At 38.2% G+C, this 27697-nt stretch overlaps 1 protein-coding gene across 3 annotated transcripts; it reads right to left on the reverse strand.

The window, feature by feature from the left end:
* LOC129744714 (ubiquitin carboxyl-terminal hydrolase CYLD) lies at positions 1-27697 on the reverse strand. 3 transcript variants are annotated; one of them, XM_055737378.1, is made up of 10 exons: positions 27553-27697; positions 20417-21075; positions 19160-20171; positions 3344-3680; positions 3091-3278; positions 2877-3031; positions 2594-2812; positions 2301-2535; positions 1911-2234; positions 1-1842 (listed from the first exon to the last, which is right to left on the reverse strand). In XM_055737378.1, the coding sequence occupies exons 2-10, from the start codon at positions 20879-20881 to the stop codon at positions 1649-1651; spliced, it is 3129 nt and encodes a 1042-aa protein (XP_055593353.1). In that variant the 5' UTR covers positions 20882-21075; positions 27553-27697; the 3' UTR covers positions 1-1648. The 3 variants fall into 3 exon arrangements, with proteins under 3 accessions (XP_055593353.1, XP_055593354.1, XP_055593355.1); XM_055737379.1 differs by having other exon boundaries at positions 20417-20919; positions 27553-27688; XM_055737380.1 differs by having other exon boundaries at positions 20417-20932; positions 27553-27667.

The raw sequence follows: 27697 nt of genomic DNA on the forward strand, positions 1-27697 counted from the left end.
TTTTTTTATATTTTCAATGTATATTCAACTAGGTACAATTTTGTGTCAACAGATTTGGTGTACAAGGTCATACAGTACACACGATAAAGGTACCTTTCTTCAATCAAATATTCAGTCCACTAAACGATCAACGACCGTCGTCCTCGTTGAGAATTCTCGTTCCACATCTAATAGCGCTTGAAAAATTATGCCTTGATAATTTATTTCATTTGTGAGGCATGCAACATGCTAGATTTTCTATTTGTATGTTAATATTGCATCAATCCGACTGACAACCGTCTGTTTGTCTGTAGTTTCGATACTACAGAAGTTGAAGTGTTGCTTTCATATAGTTCCGATAGGTAGGTACGCAAGTTGTGAAGGTAAATTAAACACTTCAGATCACAAATGGAAGAGCATGCATTTCTTTTAGATTGGTAAATATTGCATGATGTTTTGTATTAGTGTACGACAACAGTTTCAAAAATCATCTGAATTAAAGATTATATTTTTGATACAGTCTACGGTTTTTTGTATTAGATACTATTTTAAGTTATTTCTGATTGAAAGTGAATAAACGAAACCATGGGAGCCTCTGAGGTTGCTAATCGTTTTGTCAGCCGCTGCTTACAATATTAGATTTTTTTTTGCATTTTTAAATTTTAATTAAAGCTTTCAAGTCACGTCAATTTTGTATCTCTAATTATGACTGCTAAACAACCAAAGTGGTTACAATTAAAGTACGAACATTCAAAAGCTACTTATTGTGATGTTTGCATTGCATTCTTTTTAGAATTACTAACGGTTTGTCTTTCAATATTTGTTTCTCCTTTGTATCGTTAGATTTGAACTATTTGATTGCTAGTTGAGAATACTTGCAATTAAAAAAAATAGTTTTGTATATGAGTCCAAATATATGTAACGGTTACTTCAAAATTTAGGTCTTAAGGCCCATTTACACTTCACGTGAAAATTTTTTATTTCGTCAATAACTTAATGACGCGACGAAACTAGGTGTGGTAACATAGTGAAATCGATGGGGAATTGTAGCAAAATGAAATTCCAGCCGGACTCGTTCCTTAAAACCTGATAGAACTGTTTTTAATTTGATTCCCCGACTGAACCAAAGCAATCGAAAGATTCCTTTTAATTCAACCACGGTACACACGGTACATACCGTGGTTGAATTAAAAGGAATCTTTCGATTGCTTTGGTTCAGTTGAATCATTCAACCAAGTAGGCTCATACCACAACAGATTGATTCCCCGCCATGAATGAATTTCTGCAGTGAACAACGGATGAATCAAAATAAAAATAGTTCTAGGAGGTTTTAATGCATAATGAACGGCTGTAATTTCATCTTTCAACCATTCCCCATCGATTCCACCATGTTACACAGGCTAGTTGTGTCGCGTTTTTTAAGTTATTGTTTTTTTACGTTCATTTTCACTCGAACTGAAAACCGGGCTTTATACAAAATAATGACGAGATGTTTCAGCAAACCCTTCAAGATTACGATCGATTATTATTTCGTTGCTACGTACTTGGTACATATAAGTATGCAGTTACAAAGGTGTGTAATTAAATGGGTTCCTGAAATAATGGATATGAGTTTGATAGGACAGTTATCGTTCCTTTGGAAAAAAAAGTAATCAAATAAGCGAATAGTCTATCGATACATCATCACGTCCGTACTCTGGTACATACACATGTACGCGTCGCACAGCAATCTTTTTGCGTGCTCTGGCAACATCTTGTCGTTGGTAGCCTCCTCGTTCATCTGACGAGCTCCTTCTTCCGAGAGCCACAGCGGTAGATCGGGCACAGGAATCATTTCCGGAATGTTGTAACCGTTTTGTTCGCCTGAAAAAGGTTAATAGAAGAAAAATGCGTTATCTATAGAAGCACACAACACGGCTAAATGTTAAAACCTTTTCGGTCGGCCATCGAATCAAAAAATACCCAGGGGGCATCCTGCCCGGAAGCTGTCTTCACAAACGCAACATAGTGCGAGGTTTCGATGCATACGACGGCAAACAATTCCATGTACAATCGAGGAATACGATCATTCAGATCTAAACACTTGATTTCACTCGGAACGGACAACGGATTTGGCTTATGTTTATGACGGTCCCCACGGAGGTGAGCTTGCTCGAAGCAGGTATCACAATAGCCGATGTTTTCCAGTTGATTGGTGTAACAATCGTGACACTCCTTATCTGCTAGTTTACCACACCAGGAACATTGCCGAGGTGCTGAAAAAAAAGGTTCTGGTTAGATCTATTGAATACAATTTTTAAGCAAACAACTGGTAACCCTACAATCTTCAATAATGTCGGTAACTTCCAATATTTGAGACGGCAGAATCCTCGGGTACATTTTGAAATTTTTACCAAAGCGTGGCATTTGTATTATAAGACAGGACGGGACCTCTTTCAGCTTAATGCTTGATGTTAGGAAACTTTGCTCAAACAGTTGCTGCACCGAGGGCAACTTCAAACTGTCATCTTTTTCGACAAACAACTGGTAATAGAAAGTGTCCAAACCGGAGCTCAACTGGTGGGAAAATACTGTTTATTATTTCTGTTAATCGCAATTCAAATCTTATCGGTACCTTTAGAAATGGATCCGCTCTCAAAATCTGTGCAAGAAGACTGTTCAGAAATTCTTCAGGATCTTTCTCTTCACTTGTTAATCCGGTTACAGAGCTGAGTCTATCTAATAGTTCTCGTAATTTCATAACTCGGTCAGCCCGTACAAAGTGGTTTTTCCGGAGGGGATTAACAATTTCTTCTCTCAGTACTCTTTGAACTTCTTCGTATTGTAGATTATCCTGAAATTAGAAGTGAAGGTAGATTACTTTTATATTTCCGAAATATTCGTATGAGCACGCTTACTTCTTCCTCGCGTGGCCTGTAAAGCAAGGAATCAAACACGCTCGTGAACGTGAACATTGAAAAAAGAGTGGCGTCCAAATAACAAGAGTTGTGGTGTCCTTGAATGCCCTTAAATTTTCCACAAATGGCTTTTAAATCGTTTTGCTCAAGGATTTCTGCAAATAAATCACACATTGAATCATTCAACATACAGTCAAAATGAGGTGAACCCAACTTAAAGGAGCAATATCTTCGGTTACAGGAGGACAATCCACTTTGCCGAATGTATTGGTCGCAGTAGATTTTGAAGAGGAAGCTTTCACAGAGTTGATTGAATGCGGTCCACTATCATCGAATCGTTTGTCTTGTCGACATTGCTCCGGATAAACGAAAATCCCTCGTTTGAAGTTACATTCAAACAATCTAAAATGATTTTTACAATGTTTGATAAGTATCTATTAACTTTACCCAGGAGTTATGAGTCTTACTTCATTCCATTATGAACACCGTCGCTAGTTTCAATGTCTATGAATGGTTCATCCTCCAGCTCTACGCCAACCATGACTCGCGTGTTGCTGCTGCTCATACCTGGTGGGTGCAACGGACCTATCCAACGTATCACACCCAGCAAACTGTCCTTTTCTTCGATCTCCACTTCCACCATAGAACCACATCCTAGATCCGGATTGTCGGGTAGTGTGTTAAGAGGGGAAGGTTGAATACAGTCGTTAGGAATCAGAAGGTCTGAAGCTTGTTGCACCGGCTCAGGCAGAAGGAATGGCGATGACGACCTAAGCCCAGCTTCATGGTGGACATCGTTTAATTCTGTAAAAAAAGAAGTTAAAGTTAGTGTTATACAATAACCCTGATAAAAACTATATGAAGCACCGGTTACGGTAGATAATCCCTTCAATACATCGGATTTATTTTGCTCGAGCCGTCTTGTGAATATATCTCTTTGAAGAGGGACGTATAATTTGAAACACCTTTTAAGTTTTTTTCCGATTTTATCAAAGAAAAACCACATCATGAAACAAGATTTTAAAATCCCGAAACGTAAACATATATGAGTAACGAGGTTATGTTCATGAACGAGGTTAAATTTTGTTCGATAACTTCTGATGCAATGCACTGAACCAAACCAGAGAATAAAAGGGAGCTATATTCATCTATAGACCCATCCAAACGGTCCAAAGCGTCCAAAGGTCTTTACAAACTTTTAAAAACATATAGGTACTTTTCCAGCTGGATCGAGACACATGTCGAGACCGGCCGTTATGTCGCCTATTTTTTCCCATTCAAAATGCTTTTTTTCTTCCCGCTTCCGTCCGCTAAATCCTTTCTTCATATGGAATTCTTCTTTAAAAACTACACTCCTACACTGAACTCAATATCACGCTTAAAAACACTAGAAGATTCACTTAAAAGTGAAAACTCATTGATTTTATTTTATGCATTTCGAGTAGCTTATGTACATTTCACTTGCCTCTCACTTAAGTTTCAAGTAACCGAGTCAATATATTCACTAACTCATCACTTTAGTTTTAAGTGACCGACACTGAATGTTTTTGATACTCACTTGAAATTGACTTGACCGCCACTTAAATTCACGCAGAGAAAACTTGGATTTTGATACAAAACAAAACTGACTTTGATTTAAAACATTCAGTTTTTAGAATCAAACTCCTGTTTTCTTTGAATCAATGAATTATCGTTCTGATTCAAATGAATAATTTTTGAAAGAAAGAATTAATTTTTCGAACTGAATAATTTTGGACTTTGATTTTAAACAAATTCTTTGATTCAAAAGAAATTTGTTCAATTGCACATTTCGTTTAAAACAAAGTAAATTTTCTTTCAACCAAAGAAAATTGTTTTCAACAGAAAGGAATAATTTCTTTGAATTAAAATTTTAAACTTAGAAGATATTTTGGATTGAGCAAGAACCGAATTTCGAATAAAGTTTGTCCGGTTGTGTTGAAAATCAAAACTAGTGAATCAGAGATAGCTTCAGGAGGATTCAGGATGGAGAATGGTAAGTGAGTGTTAATCCATTAAACAAAAAGTGAATGTTTAGGATTTTATATTAACTCTTGCATTACAGGACCACGGCAGATTCCGCCCCAAATCCAGCGGTCTGATTATCTTCGGCCCGATCTTCAGCGGTAATCACCAGTTGAATGACTAAAGTTAGCAACCGGAGCTGCATCCGGAAGTCTATTGAGCGGCCCTAGAAGAATGCCCTCAGGCCAAAATTAGGACCGGATTATTCAATTATAGTGAACCAGTGTTAGTGTTAATTTTGTAAATAAAAATGAATTTAAAATGTAAATTCTTTCTTTTTATTGTTCAAAATTCCTAATAGGAACTTCGGGACAACAGAAAATATTTCTTCCAATTGGAATAAAATGAAAAAGGTTCAATGAACCAATCCTTTTATATCTAAATCTAAATTACATTGTAGCAAACGAGAACAACTTTGCATCAAATGGAACTGTTTTTTGTTTCAAAGCATTAATATTTTGATTCAAAGATTTTTCAAAAGAAAAATTTTTTGAAACAAAGAAAAATGCTTTTGAATCAAAGGAATTTTTATTTATCCCAAAATCAAAGGAAAAAATCCTTTGTTTTTGCGGCACTTTCCTTTGAAATAAAAAATCTTTTCGCTGCGTGTTCAAGTGAATTTTTGCAAAGCGAATGTTAACTTTGTCGGGATAGAGTATTTCCTGAGACAGATTGTGGTAGGGTAGCGTTTTGTTTTTGTTTTGAAAAATGTAAACACCAACTGGTCGCCATTTTGATCTTTGATGATAAGCACTGTTCAATGCTTTCTTTTAAAAACTTCTTTAATTAAAATCATCAACATACCTTCATGTCTCAACTTGTTATGAATTTACAAATCATTAAATATAGAATTTATATTCTCCTCACCAAATTGCGCTTGCAAAACCACAACAATTGCATTGCCAATTTTATTTCGTTACTATCTGGTCATTGAACATACGTAATTTTGTTGTTATGTTTACCCTACCACGATGTGCCGAGAAAATGTAAACATGAGAAATCAGCTGTTCGTCTGACAAGTGGGGAAATGCCTTATTGAGTGTTTTATTGTGGTTTGGAAGAGAAACAACAGATTTGTGTTTTAATTGGTAGGTGCATAATAAGAGTGTTTTTAAACAACTATTTTTTCAGAGCTTCACAAAAACATCGGTTATTCAAGTGCAGTGGAATTAAAGCAGTGATTAAAGGAAGTTTCATAAAAAATGAACGTTCCTAAAATTTGTTTTTTTTTTAATTTCTAGGTGTTTCAGAAAAGAGCAACCAATATGTCTCGCAACAGAGAGAAAGTGCATGCACCTGTAAAAAAAAACAAAGTATTATATTAACAAAGTAAATTTGTGATTGATATCCCGAAATTTCATCGAAAATTACTATAACTGAAAGCAACTGAAAGCAAGTCTCAGCCACCAAAATCGCAGTTCAAGTTGCCAAGTGTGGACGAGGCTTTAGAAATTACATGATCAAAATTCAGTTTAGATCTCACTTACATTTTGAGTGAATATTATTTTCAGTATAGCAAATCTTCGATCGTATTATCATTTTTTTACCCGACTCTCAGCGTTCAGCTATTTTTTTTTATTCGACATGCATACTGAAGAGAGGTCAGAGTAGTATTCAGCTATTAAAGATAATAGAGTATAGGTTTGTTCAACAAAACTCAATCGAAATCAATTGAAATGGATTGACAGTTGATCAGCTGTTTTTCCAATTGACTTCGATCGATTTCTATCAGGCTGCTGAATGAACAGCCAGACACTAATACTAACGTGCTGTGTTTATTGTCATTTTGTTATTCAGCTATATACACTATGAGGTTTCGGGATTGATTGTCTTATTTTAAAAAGCAAAATCGGAATGACCTTTAATTTAATTTTCAATTAATTTTTCAATTCCCCATGCGTCTCCGCTAGAATTGAAAATACAAAAAAAAAACTGAGTTTATGTTCCGTCCCCACCAAAAAGAAAATAAAAAAAAAACGATGCATATAAAGTTTTTTTTTTAATAAAGCTAGCGTTTTATTTTTATTCAATATTTTATTTCTTATATCAATTTATATCAACTTTTATCAATTTATTTTGCGGTTAACTTTTCAAAAAAACTAATTTGCTAACAACGTTTTTTTTCACTCCCCGGGCGGGAGCACCGTATGACGGTAAAAATCTAGTCCGCTTAAATCGACATTTGCTTCGGTGCAGTAACTACACTGAAAGATGCTATTCGAAATACTGCATCTCCGACACAGCACCGCCGACACCACGTCGCCCGACATCACTTTCACTGGCACAGCACCATCGACTCAGAATACCTGGCAGAGTACGACTTTCACAGCAACACCGACCCAGCATGATTTGCACAGCACCACCGACACCGCAGCACCGACCAACACAGCACCACCGACACCGACTTAGCACGGCACAGCACCACCGACTCAGTACACGACAGAGGACACCGCACCGAATGACACCACTTTCAAACTTGAAAATTAAACAACAAACCGAATCAGCTGTTTTTTGACAGTAAACAACTGCATTTGTGTTAGTGCGATAGAAACCGATAGAAACGAATCCTGCTCTCGAGCTTGATCGATTTCGATTGGTTTCGATCGATTTCGATTGGCTTCATTGAACGTCAATTGGATTAGTTTCGATCACAACATTGGCTGAGTGAACAACAATTTACCAATCGAAATCGATTGAAACCGATTTCAATTGGCTGTTGAACAGGCTTTATATATAATTACGATATCTCATAGCTCTCTGCTCCCTGTTGCCTCCCATGGTAACAAATAGCTACCTACTTATCCATGTAGCAGCCACATAAAGATTATTTTCAGTGTATGCAAGTGACTTGTTTTCATTGAACGTGTTTCTGTTGCTTTGCGTCGGACAAAATTTAATTTTTAAAAGTTTGAATTGTTTATTCGTTGTTAAATTGTGAAAGATTGAAGAAATTTATCAATCAAAATCCGTATGAGGCATTACATGATGTGCTGTTGGTAATCCGCCTTCAATGAACTTTAAAGAGGACCGCAAAACAAGAAAAACTTCCACCATTTTTCTGGTAAGTTCGTTCCAGTTTTTTTTAATTCGACGGTTCATTTACGGGATTCCCATTTACCATTTACCAAGCACAAAAGCCTCGCAAATGCTTAGAGTGTCAAGCTAGGTATCTGCCGCTTTCAAATCTGTTACGGGAATACCAACAAAGGTACCGATACCAGACCAAAACTCGCAAATGAAATTCAATATTTATATATCAGAGGCCAGAGGTGCCATGGGCCAGGTGGATTTTTTTTTTTAAATCACCATTTTTCTGTACACCACTGTGTTGATGAAAATTGCAGCGCTGCTCTGTTATTTGCATAAATGAAGGCGTACACAAATACTGTATGCGCCTTGCTTTATGCAATAGATAAAAGCAAAATCTTTGCAGGGCTACTCATCCTATGTCGAAATACATCATTCAAATACACTCTCATCAATTAGCTACAAAATCTGAATATAATTTGCGGATTTAATAAAAATCAGTACAATCCAGTACATTTAAATAAAATTCAAGGCAAGTTCTGGTCCATAACTTTTAGGAAAATTTTCAGTATGAAATTTAGTACGATTTTTTTAAACTCACTAGAACAAAATTAGAGAGCGTTTTTTTTTATTGGTTGAGAATGGTTTGAGTTGGGTAGAATTATCGGATAACTTTATCATGCATTACATCTATGTAACTGTTCTTAGCAAATCTTAGCAGATGCACACAAGTTTAGTCCAACATCGATCACAGTTACTCCGGATAGGGTTTTCATTATCGAACAACATTTATGATAACAATCATAAGGCTAGCAAGTTCATAAACTATGTTCAAGATTGTAAGTAATTTGTAATTTATTGATTATCAACTTCAACGTAGCCTGTTAGTTGCAATTAACTTTATAGTCAGGTTAAGGAAAACAATTCTTGAGAATATTCTACTTATTGAGTGTTAATAAATAGAAGAAAAACAAACTATATTATCAACTAAACTCGATTCAAGGCCGTTTTGAAAGCAGTCAATGAACTAGCCTGCCTTGTCGATAAAGGCAGGGAGTTCCAGCATGAAGCGCCGTAGATCAGGACACTTTTTCTTGATGTCGTAGTATGCTGTGGTATAATAAAGCATTTCGCTCGATCATTTCTTCCACGTTGTAAATGGTTGAGGAGATATGTTGGCAGGCATTCGTTGTATACTTGTCGCATAAAACAACATATGCGTCTGTGATAGTAGTCCAGGAGATCGCAACCAAGGATACGTTTTCTGGCGACCTCTGTAGTTTCCCTCCGTCTCAGGCTGTACACAAATCTTGCGGCTGATTTGAAGCACCTAAGCAGTTGGTCTTTTCTGGCTGCTGATAAACCCGGAAAGTAAACTACATCGCAATACAGGAACATAGGGATGATGACAGCTTGGACTAGCTTCAACCGAATCGGGACCGTGAGGACGGGTTGGAACTTTCGGAAAGTTCTGAGGGTTTGGAAAACTTTCGCTGATATCTCGTTCACGTGGTTGGCCCAATTTAGGTTGTGATCCATCGTAAGGCCCAGGTTTTTATCGTAAGCTGAATAGGCTGGTTACAAAAACTATGTTTTCTGATGGGGTTTTGTTGGGATTCGGTGACAGAAAGTTCTTCCTACTCCATTGTTCGATTTTCCTCAGCTCCAAATTAATTCTCGCCACAAGTCGATCGATTTCAGACACATGTCCATTCGTGTATATTTGTAGATCATCAGCATACAGCTGATAACTACAGTTCAATAAGGAAGGAAGGCTGTTTATATACAAGCTAAATAGTAGAGCACTTAGACATGAGCCTTGTGGTGTTCCATCTCTAAGTGGTAGTTCGTTTGAGATTTGATTGTTACAGCGCACCACTTGGCAACGGTCTGATAGAAAAGATGCTACCAAATCTATAGCAGGTATGGAAAACCAAAATTCCGAGCTTAGCTTTCTAGCTAACAACTGATGGTTGACACAGTTAAATGCCAAAGAAAAGTCAACTAGGACCATAACTGTGCATTGGCCATTATCAAGGTTATTCTGAATATCGTGTGTTACTTTTGCTAAAGCTGTCGTCGTGGAATAACCTTTGCGATATCCGGATTGATTGTCGGCAAGAAGGGGAGGGTTGTGTTGTGTGAGATATTCAGTAATTTGTGCTAGCAGAACCTTTTCAAACAGCTTGGACATAGCAGGAAGAACACTGATGGGTCTGAAGTCTTTAGGACCTGTCGGGCAGTTGACTTTCGGGATGGGTGTAACAATAGCCTTTTTCCAAACAGTTGGAAATCTACTATTGGCTATAATGCTATTGAACAGATGACATAGTACAGGTAGAATAAACGGACACAACATCTTGAGGAAATTTACTGGAATGTCGTCTGAGCCGGTCGCATTAGATTGGATTTCGTAAAGCTTTTTGGAAATATCGTTAACGGATGTGCTTTGAAAGTAGAAATCACTGTTACCATTGTTGTTATTTTCGTTGTCGTCTGCATCGAGTGCATTAGTGTAGTTTGAGTACGATTGAGGTTGTGACTGAAGAGCAAGATGTCCGTTTGTAAAAAAGTTATTTAGAACGTTGGCATCGAAGTCTGGGCTAGGAGTAGTCGTCTTGGAATTGTTATGTATTCTTTCTCTTCGTAAGTTGCACCACAGTTTTTTGGGAGGCAAGTCGTTCGAAATACATCTGTCGGCATATCGCTTCTTAGCCTTGGAGATCAAAGTTCTGACCCTGTCGCGTATTGTGATGTAATCTGTCCATTGAGGATCTCCTTTGAACCGGTTGGGATTACGTACATAGAGCGAGTATGCTAGATCCCTAAGTGCAATGGTACGCTCTATCTCGCTGGTGATCCAGGGTGTGCGCTTATCACGGACATTAATAGTTCTTTCTGGAGCATGTGTGTTCAGAAGGGATTGGAGTTGGGTTGATAGATGTTCGGTTTTCTGATTTATATCACGAGTATCAAAAAACGGTGCAAAATTGATTCTCTGGAAATCGAGGTGTAGCTGAACTAAATCAATTCTTTCTATGCTGCGCACTTTTATACTTTGTGGAGGAGGTTTAGGGACACGAATATCAGCCACAAAATATACAATTTCGTGGTCCGAGATGGAGTTGGCAGTGGCAGTCCTTGCTTTTAACACATGTTGCGGAGTGTCTGTGATAAGCAGATCAATAGTAGTAGAGCAATGTTCGGTTATTCTGGTAGGAGGGGTACGCAAAATGGTAAGGTTGAACGATGAGTGAATCCGGTTGAGTGCTAGTAAGTTTGGTGACGACTGCTGTGGCGCCACGTTGATGTTGAAGTCTCCCAAGATGTATATTCTATCGAAGTCGAAAGCAAGTAGATCCGACAAAAATTTCTCGTACGTTTGTGCAAAATGTGGGTTCGTCTCGCATGGATTATAGATGACAGCGACACAGATGTTCAGTAGATTAATTTTAGTTTGAACGGCTAAATATTCCAGTCTTTGATTCACAGGGACCTAAGGATCGGTGTTGCTTTGATACCTTTTTTCACATAAAGCCCTATTCCTCCGTGTGACCCCGTGCGTCTCTCATGTTTGTTAGGGAGTGAGTGACGGATGAAATTGTAGGATGGGATACGGATCGGGCCAACAGGTGATGATGGTTTCAGCATAGTTTCAGTTAATCCAAAAAAAATTATACTGTTTTTTGTCGAGAAGCAACTTAATTCCATCAATATGTTTCTCTAGGCTTCGAACGTTCAGGTGACCAATACATAAATTAGATGAGTTAGAGTTAGACATGATAGTAACTGGAAAAACTTCGACGGATAGTAGTGCGTTTTTAGCTATATTAGTGTAGAGTTTGATAGTTCAGCCTCTGCATCGTAGAAAACAGATAAATCGTTGCATTCTTTTTCTTGACGTGTCAGCTCCTGCAGATGTTCAATATTCTTGACTAAAATGTATTGATTTTGTTTTGGTAGGCGGATAGAAACTTTCCCGTTACGAATGAAGACAGATTCCACAAGTTTTTGATGTTTGAGTCGCAGAGCGAGATTACGGATACGAAAAACAGGAACGGACAAAACTTCATTTAGTGTAAATCGGTAATTGAGAGAAGTTTCTGGATCCAGGTTACAGAGTTTGCTATCCTTGAACATTTTATAATACTGTTGCAGTACCTTATTCCTCAGATGGCAGTCATCAAGAATGACAATTATCGTAGGAGAGAGAGAACGATCTGACCACTTTGAAGGTTTGACAGGAAGACGGAAACAGTGGGTTACGTGTGACATCGCTTCGGGGATATTGAGGAGACTCAATACTTTAAAGATAATGTCTTTCAGGTTCTCGCTCTCACGGAAGGGAATTTTGTTGATTGCGATTCGAAAATTGTTCAAGTCACGGGAGTACATTTTGGCAATCTTAGCAGCAGATTCAATTTGTTCAAGATTACTGCCTACGTTGTCAAGTAATTTACTCTGGATGTTACGTCGTTCCATTTGTCGATTGGCTTCTGACAGGTGATGCCGAAGATTGTCTATCTGTTTCTTGTTGTTGGCACGTAGATTAGCTAGGTCTTCTTGTAACTTCTTCAGATGGGATGTCAGTTCAGCTATTTCACGATTTGGTCGGAAAGTAGACTCGAAGGGATAGTAGGTGTACTCGTACGAGTCGGAGTGAGGATTCCACGTAAGCAGCAGTTTTCACAGGCATAATCGTAGTTGTCTAACTCGGGTATTAGCGAATCCTGAATCCGTACACATCGAGTGTGAAACCATTTATTGCATGCATCGCAACCAATCCATCCGATAGATTTCGTGTTTTTGGTATCTCCTTTGGATCCTCTGACGGGAGGATTCTTCCGACCACAGCATCCACATACTTCACGGTCGCCCATGATGGTGATATATGCACTACACACCACGAATTCCACACAATCACACAGACATATAGACACTTAGCACAGCCTCAGTAGAGTCAAGCTTCGAATTGAGGTTAAGTGTGCGATTTTAAAACTTTGCTATTAAGTCCAGATTTTAATGTTTAGCACTTAAAAAGGAGAGTCTCTTGCTGTTAGATATATATTCTTCCACTTTATACTAAGTTCCGTAATTTAAGTTGAGTTAAAACCGGAAAAATTTATGAAAATATATCGCGGGCGAAACGAGCGTCTACTTTAGGCAGTGATGCCGTATATAGTACTAAAAGTTAATAAAACCTGATAGTTTCATATTAGTAAATTTTAATTTATGCCCAAGTCCAAGGACTAATAAAATCGTGTACACGAGTGGCGATTCCCGCTCGTTTACGATTTTTACCCGTAAAGGTTCGCCAAAGCGCGAGCAGGCTGTGAAAAAAATCCCTTAGGTTCGCGACCCATAGGAAACACGAGCGAGGCAGTCCAACCAACAGACGATTCTTTTGGATTTTGAATCCTGTCTCGCTCGTGGAAATCGTAACATACATGAAAATTTTTCCCCGCGATTTTGGCTCACGAACCATTTAGCGAAAAGGTTCATGAACTTTTTTTTGGAAGGGAACGCGTGGTTATTCGATTTTCTTCCGTAGGCAGGCTGTGCGTCTCTTTAGGTACGCGTACGGGTAATAAATTGTGCTTCAAGCAGCAGCAGGAAGTTCTTCATTTTCCACTGTTCTTTCAACTATTGTATGGAATATTTCTGTTTTATTTTTAAGTTTATTAAAAAAAAATTTATATTAGATAACTTACAGCGTTTTAAGACTAACTCTAAATATCAAATCAAATTCATTCTGCCATGTCAACTCCTGGGTGGTCAATTGAATTAAACAAAGCTTTATGACAAACTTATGGATTAGAATGGACACAATGAGGCCCTAATAATGATCTTTAACAACCGTTTAAGGAATAAATAATCAAATCAAATCTTAGAGCCTTACAATTTCATCCAAATCACTACATTTCTGTACTAGAGGTTGAGTGTAAAATTCCACAACTGTTTTTTTAAATTTGGAAAAGACAACCACGATTCCATATGTAAAGTTTCAATAAGAAAACACATGCAAACGTATCAATGATTATCTTGGATTAATATGAATATCATAAAAAATTGATAAATTAATTCAATAATAATAATAGTAATAATAAAGAAGAGTTTTCAAGTAATTTTTCTTTAAAAAAAACTTTCTTGAGGAGTTTTGGCTTGAGGGATACAAGTATCTACGGAAACTTGCTTTTTCACCACCTTATTCACATGCCCCTAAAAGGATGAAGAAATAATGAAACCCTTAATTCCAACGGCTTTTGCAAAGAAATGAATTATTTTTAACTTATAAGAAGACGAAACAATTTTCCAAGGAGAATTTTTAGAGAAGAATTATAAGAGTGCGTACTTTATTTTGTCAAATCGAAAACGGACTTTGACCACTGTTCAGGCTCGCCCCTGATGGCAGGATCGATAGCATCAGAATTTCTTTGATGAAATAAAACACACTCATCCTTAAAAACATTATAAACTGTTTAGTGGACTGTATAATGACAAATGACTTGGACTTTGTTACAAGGACTTTCCGACTAATACACTGACCTTTGGTCTCTCTAGACCTTCGACACTGGCCGCTCGGGCCTCTGACTCTGGCCCAGAGGGCTGCTGAATTCGTTACCTTCTCCGCTGGTGGTTGGATGAAAAAAGAGACCAAGTCAAGGATCGACGGTGGCTCGATCCTTCGGAAAAACCTCTTGGTGTCTGAGGAAAACCGATCATTTTGGCGCGCATTACCGCCGTTAATGCGCACAGCATCGCCCTGTTGCTACTGGCTCATTTCGCTTCTTAGGGTGGTTCATGGTGACCCGTTCGTTCCAGAACAACCACAATAACGGGACGGTAGTTTTTAAATATTACAATAAATTCATGTTATTCTCAATTCAAATCTTTTTAAATAAAAAAATGAGTATGATACTCAATCAATGATAAAAACCGATAGAATTATTGATACGTCGGAAAATAAATAACAAATTTGCATTGTTATTTTTAAATTATAATACTCTCTAACATTAACTCTGAATCCGATCTTGATCTTACTACTGGATTTGAAATTACCGTTTATTGTCTGAATTTCCTTCGATTGAGCTTCTTGAATTGATTTCGGCAATTTTTTATCTACCATTTTTTCGTAATTTTTATCTACTTATAATCTGAAGATTATTTTTCGATCATCAAAATTCACAACGCAACTTTAAAATGAATAACTCCATATTAATTATTCATTATGTATGATAATATCAAAAGTTTGCTATGTACTTTGTTCCAATTTGTTATTTTTTGCTAAGCTTCAACAGAAAAGGGTATATTTACGAAAATTAAACCAATTCCAAATATATTTTAATTGACAACGTGCTCTGTATTTATGTACACCGATAATGGAAAACTAGACAGAATTTAGAGTTTTGTAGTAGAATTCAACTACAACCGGTTTTGTGCTCATAAAAACGACTTTTTTTAAGCAAAATTATTGCTTCAAAAAGATGCAATAATTAAAAAAAAAAATCTAATTCATATTCAACCCGTTTATTGAAGGCTTTTCCTATACAATTGTCAAATCAAGATACTCGAGAATTCGATTGAATTGAAGTTGGGGTCCGTACCAAGATTGCCGAAATAAATTCTGTGTTTTTGAAAAAAAATCTGACTTTCTGTGATTTTACCCAAAAATTCTGTGATGGTTTTCTGTGATGCTATTTCCTTTAATCTTATTTAAAATTCATGATAAGTTGGGTTTTTTTTCACATTTACGTTGGATACAATCAATAAAATTTACCGATCTTATCATTCTTTTTTAATTCCATGTAAAAAAATTTAATTCTATATTGAGCAAAATAATTAAAATTTTTGAAATCCATATTAAATTCAAACATTCTGTGAAATCTGAGAATTTTTCAAACTTCTGTGTTCTGTGACACAGATTCTGTGATGAGAATTATCTCAAAATTCTGAGAAATTTCAGTTTTTTCTGTGATTTTGGCAACCTTGGTCCGTACTTTGAAAAATCAATATTATTGATGATATAACGAAACATCGTTGAAAAATTTATTCTATTAAATTTCAAAAGCTCATCAACGTTATTTTTTTCAATAACTCCATTCTGCTTTTTTTTAATTTGTCTTTCAAATTTGTCTAAGAAGAACGGTGTTTGGAAAATGGGCGGTTATTTTTATATTTGGAGACCATACAATTGACTAAATGTCCATTGTAGACACGTGATTTGTTATTTTTGGGATGAATAAACCGAGAAGGTTTTAAATTACATAAAAAGATTAACGTACATACGTAAGTTGGGAGGCATAATTCATTTCGCACTGCGTAATATTTCTACTAAATATCAAATGGAGCAAAATTAGTAAAAATTTTAGTAGCTTTTTCAAAAACTCTGTTATTATTTGTTTTCTTTGAATACTCCAGAACAATTTGTTGCTTGGCCCGCGAGCCAATCTTAGTTCTGAAATTTCGCCCGCCTGTTGAAAATATTGGCCACCCATGCTATAGTTTATTGCAATACACCAATATTTCGTTGCATCCAAAATCAGTTGAATGAAAAAAAAATCTTTTTTATTTCAAAACAGAAGTAAAAAAGCAGTTTTCAAAAATTTAAAAGCAAATTTTTCAATTATAGTTATCCTTAACATTAATTTTGAACTTGATCTTGATTAAAGTTATGGATTTGAAATCTACGTTTATTGCCTGGATTTCCTTTGATTGAGCTTGTTGAATTTTTTTCCTGCTATTTCCAATTCGTCAATATTATCTGCTCATAAACTGAAAATGATATTAGAGAAATAGCGTTTCTTTCTTATCTGATGTTGTCCGATTTCCCGGTTTTATTCGGGTTTGCCTGGACATTCAATACAAAGTTTTGAAACAGTCCGGGACGGCCCGGTTGTCTGGATTTCATTGAAAAATGCCCGGATTTTGCACGGTTATATTCACTTTATTTGGAAAATCAAAATAACAAACTCCTCCAAAACGGAATTTTTTGGGAAAAAATAATCATGAAAGGTGTTTTGGATCTTAAAGTACGATTCAAAACCTGTCGATAAGTTCTGATGAGCAAAAAAGTTTTTTTGCACGGATCATGCTCGGATTTATGGACATTTTTAAAATTAATTGCCCGGATTTTGCTAGGTTTTTATTTAAAATTGCCCGATTTGTTCGGCTCGGAAACGCGTCAAGCGAAAAAACTAGATATCTTGTATTTGGTCCGCAATGAGTTAACATTGAAATTCTGAATTATCTTAATGGTTTTCTCTCGCTTTTAAAACTTCATCGCACGGTTAGTTAATGCCTCCTTTTTTCTGCCATGACATGAAATTTGAAATTCCAAACTTATATAACTTACTCAATTTGAACTTCGGAAGAAAATTGAAAATAACAAAGCGGATACAATTAAGATGTCGAAGTAGCACATTTCTAGATTGGACTTGTATTTTTTTTTTATCCTTCCCTCACCCCATACATCTTTTTAGGATGCGGAGGAACTTTTTATCCTTCGGATAATTAAATCAATATTTTTTCTATCTGTTACTGGGCCAGATTGCATCCTTTCGAAACTCTATATACAAATTTGCCAAATTTGACGTTGTTTAAAATCAGAAAGGACAAACTTCAATTCACAAATTATATACATCGTTTAAATTTACAACATTTTAAATTATTTTCAAGAAATTGTTATGAAAACTTTGAAAAATCGATTTATTTCATCTGTCCACGCGTTGCATTTGGCGCAATCAACAACCATGTGGAGACAAAATAACGAAACGGAAAACACGACCATCAAGTGTGCAATGCGTTTTCCAATTTGGTTCACGAACCAAAATCGCGAGGTTCGCGAGGTTTTCTGCCACAGCTCGCTCACGATTTTCTGGCGATCGGATTCCCCTTGAAAAAAATCCCCTACAATCACGTGTTTGCTGAGTCGCGAACCTACTGTGGTCAGAACTTTTGTGAACTACGCGCGGTTTTGTTTCTTGACTGCTCCGATTTGAATACGATTTTTTTAGTCCTTGCCCAAGTCTGAAGTTTTTATAGAACATAAGCCTAAATACCTTCATAATCCACCTGATCAGAATGATCGCCCCAGTCGAAGTGCTCTAAGACAGTCAACGGAATGTTATCCAGAAGATCAAGATCGACCGACTCAGGAACCATGATTCCTTCGAAATTCAACACCACTCTTTGTTATCTAACACTTAAATGTAACTGATCCTGATCAAACGGTTACTGTACCAATATCACACGGATTATATACGATCATCTATTTTGAATGCAATCAAGCACGGGAATGAAGATTCACTTTTATTCACTACTTCTTAGTGACACATGAGCTGAGTCTCGCGTTTTATGTCTTAGTCACAAGGAACGCAAAGTTCAACCGAATAAAAGTTTTTAGAAAACACCTTTGATTGTTCGCATATTTCACAATAATTATCCCAAGTTATAGGTATCCCATGGAAGTTTTAATCGATATGAAAAAAAATACTAGCTCTCCGCTGCAACGTTTAGCCTCACTTATTGCGGAAGAAGAAATGGAAAATATGTGTCATCACAGCGGCGCGCGATCGTGAGTGGCTATTTTTAACGCACACGAGATTTTCAACTTTGATCGACTTTGTTGAACGAATGCGCAACTACCGGCAAATGCTGCGCTGCTGTAACCATCTCACGTTGTCCATATTCGCCTTTACGAAAATGTGTATGGTGGTCAAATCACGGCTCTTGTTGTAGAAAAGAAAAGTTGGAGAAGTCATCAATGAATTGTTTTGCTTGGGTCTAGAATAGAGCCGGGCGAGTATTTTTTTTAAATTGCTAAATGGTTGTTGTAAACATAATTTTAAAACATAATTAAATATGCATGTGGTATATGCTTTGCTGTGGTGCAAATTATAACTGCACGTATGACTTTTTTTAAGTAAATCGTAGCGTCAATTGATAAATACCTAATTGAAACTCCAAAGAAAAAACTAGAGTTCTGAAAACCTATCCGGTACTTGTGTTCGATGACATTACTCTTGGCACAGAAGGTATATGTATTCTACACCAGACCTAGCTACCAAGCCAGGTCAAGTTAGGCAGAATCTTGTTTTTAATTGGTGAAACTAAAAGTATTGCCAGTATTGCAAACATCTTATGTTCATTATTCTAATTAAATTCAAAGTTTCATAAAGGGAGCAATTAACTAGTGTGGTAAAATGTCTACTCACTGGTCATCGTTGAAGCATCCATCATGTTCCTTTGCTCCCGCTTGCGATTGGTCTCCCGCGGCTTGGAATGTGAAAAATGACTAAGTATGTTGAGGGACTTGTTTCGTTCGAATTTCCCGGAATGATAACCATGACTGCTCGCACTGTTGCTGCTGCTGCTGCTGTTGTAACCACCTGTTCCACCTATTGGCGGGGGACCCACTATTTCGTTCGGGTCAAAACGGGTGGTAGCAGCTTGAGCCCTTTGGTCATTATTCAGTATTGTTGCGGCATGGCCCGCCTGCGTTGGCCAGTCTTTGCCGAGAATGTCCTTAAGGTCAACATCACCATGATCTTGTTCCGCCAAAGTAACCGGCGGATCAACTATTATCACATCGCTTGCACCGCTCGTTGCCTCCTCAATATCGGTTTTGTCGATAACGTAAATTAGTTTAGACTTGGACAAGGACTTTTTTCGGTGTTCGGAATGTTTTAAAGTGCTATTGTTGGAACTGTTCTGTGAACTCCTCCCGGAGCGATAGCTATCTTCCGTGAAACTATCCATGTTATATCGATGTTCATCACAAAGACGTTCCATCGGATTACTATTCAGCCGGCTGGAACTGCCCGTACTGCTGCTGCTATCTTGTTTGCATAAATTAGGACTCGATATCGATGCTGCCATCTTTTTGTAATACCCAGCGTCCATTGTTCCCTCAAAGGGTTTGGAAAAATCTACCGAATTTCTGTTCGTTCCTGTGAGATCTGGTGTGTAAGATCGGGTTGGAGTGTCTTCTTGTGAATTACTTTTGATACTTTCAAAATATCCTAGCTTTCCACCGGGTCGTTTGAATTTTTGTTTGGCTCCACAGAGAAAATCATGCACGATTCCTTTCTTAGTATTTTTCGAACCCGAATGTGTTAGTTCATCGAATTCAAGATAGTTTGCAGTGACTATCAGCGCTCGATTGGTATCGATTTCACAGTAGGATTTTATATAGTCGATATCTTTTTGAAGTGGTTCATAACAATGCTGAAAATTAATCAAAATATTATTTGTCATCCATGCATCAGAATCTATTGATAAGTTTTTTTTTGTTTTAAAGCTCAATTTAGAAAACGATAGTTTTGGAAAATACACTATCCTACTAGTTTCAAATCAATGAAAGAACCAATTCTGTTTAGTAAAAAGCATATTTTTTGAATCATTATCTGTTCTATCCAATCGACAAGCACATTCAAATTGGTAAGAAAAGGATGAGAAAAAAGCAACATTACCGTCATTTCCAGCGCAAAGTGGTACCCTGGTCCCATTTCGGTTATTTGTCCAATGTAGCGTATGGTGCAGTCACATACTTCACTCGGATAGCCAAAGGATCTTGCCAAAACGACCTTCTGACCGGGCGTTAATCGCGTTACCCAGGTACCTCGTTTTGCGTCCTTTGCAAAGTTTATTCTTTCCTCCGGATCCACAATGGCTATCACGAAGGGCCACACATCGCCCGGAACTTTCTGCAGGTGGCTAACAGGAACTTGGAATTGGTGTGTGGAAAAGTCATGCTCCTCCGGGTTGTGATAGTTGTGTATGCCAACAATTGCTATTTTATTCGACACCTGTTCCGTTATCTTCAGGGTCCTTCCTGGATCAATGGTGAATGAGTTGTCGTCCTCGATAGCCACATTTTCCACGGACACTAGTTTGGCGTTAATTTTCCTCAGACTTATAGCAAAATTGGCCGTCATCGCAAAATCCTTGAACCGTCTCCAGAGGGCATCTGAACCTATTCACAACACCTGTTATTTGGTTTAAGTGGAGAATCTCGCGCACCTTATTGCTATATGCTATATGATGGTTGCAATTATTATACGAACTGGTGCTGCGACAGGGGGGAACTGTGTGGTATTGTTTCTTACATGGAAACAGAATCTATCGATAGCTAAAAGCAATGCAAGGACAGAAAAAAAAACAAGCAAATATTACAAAAAAAAGAACTAGCAAACTGCAAGCAAATAAAGAATACATGCAAGTGTAATGAGTTAAGTATTTCTGTAATAGGTGCTGAAAAATTTACCAACCACTTTTCTAATTTTAATCCCCAAAACCATAATATTGAACAGATAGTTATTGTTCCTTTCAACCAGTCTTAGCTTAGACAAACATATGTTTGATTTTTTTAAGTACAAGATCTAGCAATCAATTGGAGAAGTGGTAAAGCAGGACAATTTTTCGGTTTGATTCGCCCAAAAAACAGTAAACGGACCACAAACATCGTGTAGGTATTTATGATAAAAAAAAGTTGTCCACCGAGAAAATAAACAAAATACGGCGGTTAAATCGTGCGCAAAATAGATGACCCATAAGCGGGTTGAAATTTTGAAAAACTTCGTGAAGGAAATCCAGACGATCTTTTTTTAGCGGGCATCTAGCGGATCTCCTGTCAGAAATTTTCCATTCAAAATACTCCCCTGAGTGTTTCGAGGAAAAACGAGAAGATGGAACTTTCAGAGGCTTTTCAATGTTCAAACTCTGTTTTGGTTACATTGTGCCTTTAAGCGAAAACTGTGATGGAGTGATAAAAAGTCTCAGAAATTAGTAAGGTTTTTATCCAGATTTACCAAATCATGATCCAATCATGATACATGCATTTCTGTACAAAACGAGTACTGCAAGATTGAACGTTCAATAATTGAAACATTGGCGTTAGTAGAAATCTTATTAAATTTGCAAAATTTCTAGAAAATACAGATAATGGAAGCTGCCACTCTTCCAGAAATCGTCAAAGAACACTTATTTGAAAACAATTATAACAATCATTGAACTTTATTTGTCTTTCATACAATATTTCTCTCAATAAAATAGTCAGTTTGCTTCATCCGGTCATAAAAGTTTCATCAAGTTTTTCAGATTGTTGCTTCAAGATTCCGAAATTCTTGAAGATGACGGTTTTTTTAAAATTTTATAGAAGGATAGAAAGAATTAGGTGGTAGTTCAATTAATATCAGACTATCGATCGTAACGATTCGCAATCATACCCCGGCTGTATCAAACACGATGATAAAGAACTGAGCAGGCATGCAATCCATCGATAAATCCGTTCTAAGTCTAGGGGAGCTTTTCTGAGCGATCACATACCATCTTTTTGTTTGTTCGCTCGTGTTCGCTACGTATCCGAATCCTGAATTTCTAGCGCCTTTTGATGACACCGGCGATATAGTGCCACGTTTGCAATCCAGTTACCAGGCCACCAGCGCAGATGATATTTCGAAGGCAGTAATTCACCAAAAATTGCAGTTTTCGCGTCGTCAACGCTTATGTGCCCCAAGTCTTGCGCCTGTACAACAATAGAGATTTGAAACTTGAGTTGAAGAGTTGGTTTTTCGGCACCAGCAAAAGGTAGTCCAATTCGCTGATTTGTTCCAGTATTATTCGTAGCCTCGTGATGTGGTTCACACATGATCGTCCGGATCGGAATCAAGCTTGTCGCCGTCGGAGTGTAGCGTCAATCTTCTCCTGGATCCTGTTAAGGATCACTTTGCAGAGTACTTTGAGAGTTGTACAGATCAAAGTTATGCCACGCCGGTTACCACACTCGGTCAGGTCTCCTTTCTTCGGGACCTTTACAAGGATATCCTGCATCCAGTCGGCCGGGAATGTTGCAGTATCCCAGATGTCAGCGAAAAGACGGTGCAACATTTGTGCTGACAAGGCAGGGTCGGCTTTGAGCATCTCATCAGGAATGCAATCGATTCCATTTCAGCCAGTGATGGCGCTTCCGAGTAGACGCCATTAATGCGACTTGCTGTTGGCGCTTCGAGCTGCGGTTTCTGTTGGTCATCGCTATTCGTTGTTCAAAATGCTCAATCCAAACGCTTGAGCTGATCTGTTCGATCTGTCAATAGCTGACAGACAGCTCGGTCTTTCAGCGGCATTCTTGTAGTAGTCCTTGCCTTGCACCACTAAAGTGGCGAGAAATGTCATATAATGATCAGACATCTCCAATAGTGGCGGTTTTTTCTCCCTCTTCAGCTAGGGAGTTAGTCGTTTGTTTTTGTTTTGTTTATTGATTTGTCTTTGGTGAATGGACCTTACAGACTTTGTATCTTAAGATTAAGGAACACTACTTATAGCTATTTTAAAACTACGTTTACACATGTTAAAATCAAACAGATGGTATACAGAATTGAAACGTTCACAACATTTATCCAACGGGTGATTTCGGCCATATGCAGTACGGTGATAGGGGATCCAGAGAAACTGGCGTTGTCGAAGTGTTCGGGTCGAGACGTACATGTTGACACGTTGGAGAATATATGATGAATCAATTCGGCAGGTTAGGGTATCGAAAATTAAAGTTTGCTGCAACTCGGCTCGACGCTTTTCGAGTGTCGCTAAATTCATCAGGCTGCATCTTTGTTCGTACGGTGGTAGTCGATGTGGATCATTCCAAGGAAGCTGTCGTAAAGCGTATCTAACGAAACTTCGCTGAACTCGTTCGAGGCGGTAGGATTGGGTGTTCTGAGAAGGAGCCCAAACCTGCACAGCGTACTCCATGATGCTACGCACTGAAGAGCAGTAGATGGCTTTAAGGGCATATATATCGTCGAAATCAGAAGTGTTTCGGCGCAAAAATCCAAGAGCTGCGAAACCTTTTGCAGCAGTAAGCGCAATGTGCTCAGAAAATGTGAGTCGGCTATCCACTTTAACACCTAAATCAACAATAGACTTCACGTTCTCCAAGCTCACTCCAGAAAGTTGATAGTTGTAATGAACAATATTACGTGAACGTGAGAAATTAACCACTTTACATTTTTTTGCGTTCGCCGCCATTCCATTTGAGTGGCACCAGTCCTCTAGTTTGGCGATGTCAGTTTGTAGGGCGAGGCAATCAAATTCGCTAATCACTTTCCTATAGAGTTTCAGATCGTCGGCATACATAAGCGTGTCAGATTGAAGCGTTGCACACAAGTCATTTACAAAAATAATAAATAATAAAGGTCCAAGGTGACTACCTTGCGGTACTCCAGACGGCATGTCAAATTTCTTCGAGCGTGAATTTTTTATTTTTGTGTACGCCTGACGGTTAGCAAGGTACGACGCAGTCCATTCAAGCGACCAGGATGGAAAGCCAAGTCTATCCATCTTTGCAATCAGTATTTTGTGCGGGACCCGGTCAAAAGCCTTCGCAAAGTCGATGTAAACGGAATCTACTTGACATCCTTTTTCCAAATTGTTGTTCAGCGAGCTCACGTAGCACATTAAGTTGGTGACAGTTGACCTTTTTTTAACGAAACCATGTTGCGAGTCAGCGATGAAAGGTTTGATGGCAGCATACATACGTTCATGCATCAAAACTTCGAAGATTTTGGAAATTGCACAGAGTATCGAAATCGGTCTGTAGTTTTCTACACAATGTGCGTTTCCTGATTTGTAAATCGGAGTGATAGCCGCAATACGCCAGGCGTTAGGAAATGTCCTTTCTCTGAGTGAGCGATTAAACAGGTGACAAATCGGTGCAGCTAGGGATGCAGCGCAATTTTTTTGTACTGATGGAGGTATATCGTCTGGTCCAGTACCTTTAGATGGGTCGACTGTCGATAATCTTTCGAAAACTTCCTGTTCAGTGAGAGATGGCATAGGTAAGTTGACGTCGTGAGATTGTATAGAGGCTAGATAGATGCTATCTGTTTCAAAGTCGGCGGAACTAAAAACGCTTTGAAAAAAGTCAGCAAACATATTCGTAGATTCCGTCAAGTTACTTGCAGCTACGCCATTAAAACTGATGTCCACAGGAATAGTTGCATGTCTTCTCTTGCTTTTAAAGTGTTTCCAAAACGACGAAGGATCGCGTTTCAGGTTCTGTTGAAGGCGGCTGATGTGTTGACGATAAAGATTGTCGTTCAGTTCTTTAAAATCTCGTTCCAAAGACCTCAAACGGCGTCTTTGATCTTCGGTACGATTCTTAGTATAACACTTGCGGGCCTTACGAAGCTGGTTCCGTAATCGTCTGAGATCAGAGTTCCACCATGCGTGTTTAAATGACTGGGGTTCCGGAGAGCTCTTCAAAGGAACGTATTGTTTCAAAACGGAGTGGAGTTTTCTGTAGAATGCATCGACTGCAACATTGACGTTGTCGTTAGCACCGATGAATTCCCAGTTTGTGGAGTCAAACGCAGCAGCAATCAAGTCGAAGTTACATTTACTGTAGTCTAAGACGAAGTCAAATCTTCCTGTGCAATCGGTCGGCGAAGAATTGGAGTGAACTTCCACACATAATACGTACGGCTTGTGATGACGGTCGGTAGGAATAATCGAGACCGGAGATTCGAACATGATCACATTACCAGGATCATTGCAGAAAGCAAGGTCCAACAGGCGCATATTGTTGTCCAGGCTCTTTTTTCTCGTCTACAAGCTCGTTTAACCGCCTTTTTCCAGTTCTACATATCGTAGGCGGGCGACTGCTTTGGCTGACTCGGTACATGCCTGCTCAATTCCGACTTTCTCCGATCATCGACCATCCTCCAGGTTTCATCCGACATCCATTCATTTCTTCTTCCACAGACTTTACCGAGAGTACAATGGCCCGTCGTGAAAAAGGCATTCTCGATTCTACACCACTGTTCTTCGACTGTTCCGTCTGTCGGCAGTTACGGCTTTCTCCTTTCGCCGTCGGACACGCGCAACTCTCAGTCATAACTCATCAAAATGAGGTGATGGTCAGATGCAATGTCTCGCTTCGTTCGGCGCACAACACTGGACCACTGTAAGATTTATAATCCGTGTTCTAACGATTATTCTTTCGTTTATCGGTTCTCATCTTATGAGGGCCGCATGGACCTGCGGGCTGAAAAAGTCCTCGTATGCCAGAGTAAAGCAGTACTTGCCGGGACTGTGTCTTGTGTTCTCCATAGGCCAGCGGACTTCGCTTCAGTCCCAATATCTCTAGCATGAGGCGACTAGCTTCTACAGCAAGTTGAGCTATCTTACCTAGCTGGGCAAGGGTCAAAACATTCCAAGTTTCGTTTCTAGTCCGTGTTAACATGCTAAAATAATTTATTTATTTGGTTTTTCGTCTCACGACATTTACTCGGTCCATGGCAACCGTTCTCCAACTTCTCGGGCATCCCACATACGCCAGATCATGCTCCACTTGGTCTAACCACCGCGCTCGTTGCGCGCCTGCTCGTCTCGTTCCTAGCGCATTGGCAGCGAACATCTGTTTTGCAGGACAATTGTCCGGCATTATTGCAACATGTCCTGCCCAGCGTATCTGTCCAGCCTTAACCACCTTCTTTTTTTCATGCTTTAAGTCGTGGCCAAAGTTCCAATTCGGTTATTTCTTGTCTCAGTATCCGTAACGATTGTTTTACTAGGAGCAGTAGGTTGTTAGCCCAAGGGCCCTACCCGCGATTGGGCTGATATCTTTTTTTTTGTTTCGTTTATAGTCGTTTTATCATCTTTATGGCATTCGCGACTTGGGCTGATATCTTGGACTTAGCTGGCGGGAACAAAAATTTGCTAGTGATGAAAATGCTTATAAGTTAAAATTCTACTCGCTCATTTTCCCCATCATTCATTTCTTCTCTGGTAAAGTATCACAATCAAAACCTTAGAAAAATTTTTATACCTTCTTACTTTCTATCCGTCTATAAAATTTCATAATCTTGAAATGTTCTTACTAAAAAGGACATCACTTTCACCGATAAGACCGTAAAACTAATGAACAAACCATAACTAACGGGAAGTAAATTCTTCATAAACAAAATATCTTCATAATTTCCAATTCAAAACGAAGAACAGGTTTCAAAAAAAACCTGCCGGCCCCTTGTTCCTTCAGCTGAACCGACTAGCAGTGTGCGTGACATTTTACTGTAGCTGGTGGCAGCAACGAAGTACAATAAACTTCACTTTTTCGTTTTGTTTTCATAGGAAATTTCGCAAGGCACAATCTGCATAGACGAAAAAAAAACAGGAAAAAAATCGATTATTCGTCATCGATTAGAACGTTGCCCATTACTGGAAAAAGTTAAAAATATATCCATGTTTTCAATGCGCCTGTTTTCCCAAATGCATTTCAATGTCCTTGAAATTATTGAACTGAAGAGGCTCCAGTGCCATGGACAGACATTGGATTCACGTTTTTCTTTTTCATGTTTTTCGCACACTTTGTACCTAAATCGCACCGACAGAACTTTTTGCATGAGAATTTTGCAGTTTCAAAGTTCTGGTAAATTTCCAAACGTGAAAATATCGAATTTTTTCACCATTACTTATTCTACCAGAAGAGCCAAACTTAAAACAAAAAAGACAACATGCAAAACTAGTGCAGGGGATATACTCCCTCAACAACAACCGTGCCTACTTAAATTTCTAATGCCTTTTGATCTAGTAGAGTTGATCTCCGATAACTTACGTTTAATTTAGCTATTCCTGTTCTGCAACCTTGTAATTAAACACAATATTGAACTTTGAAATTCCATCCATCGACGAAGTGCGACGTACGTATCAAGACTCATTGGATAGAAGAAAATTTATGAATGGAAACGATAAATTGGAAG

This window comes from Uranotaenia lowii, chromosome 2, assembly GCF_029784155.1.
Source record: "Uranotaenia lowii strain MFRU-FL chromosome 2, ASM2978415v1, whole genome shotgun sequence".
NCBI lineage: Eukaryota > Metazoa > Arthropoda > Insecta > Diptera > Culicidae > Uranotaenia > Uranotaenia lowii.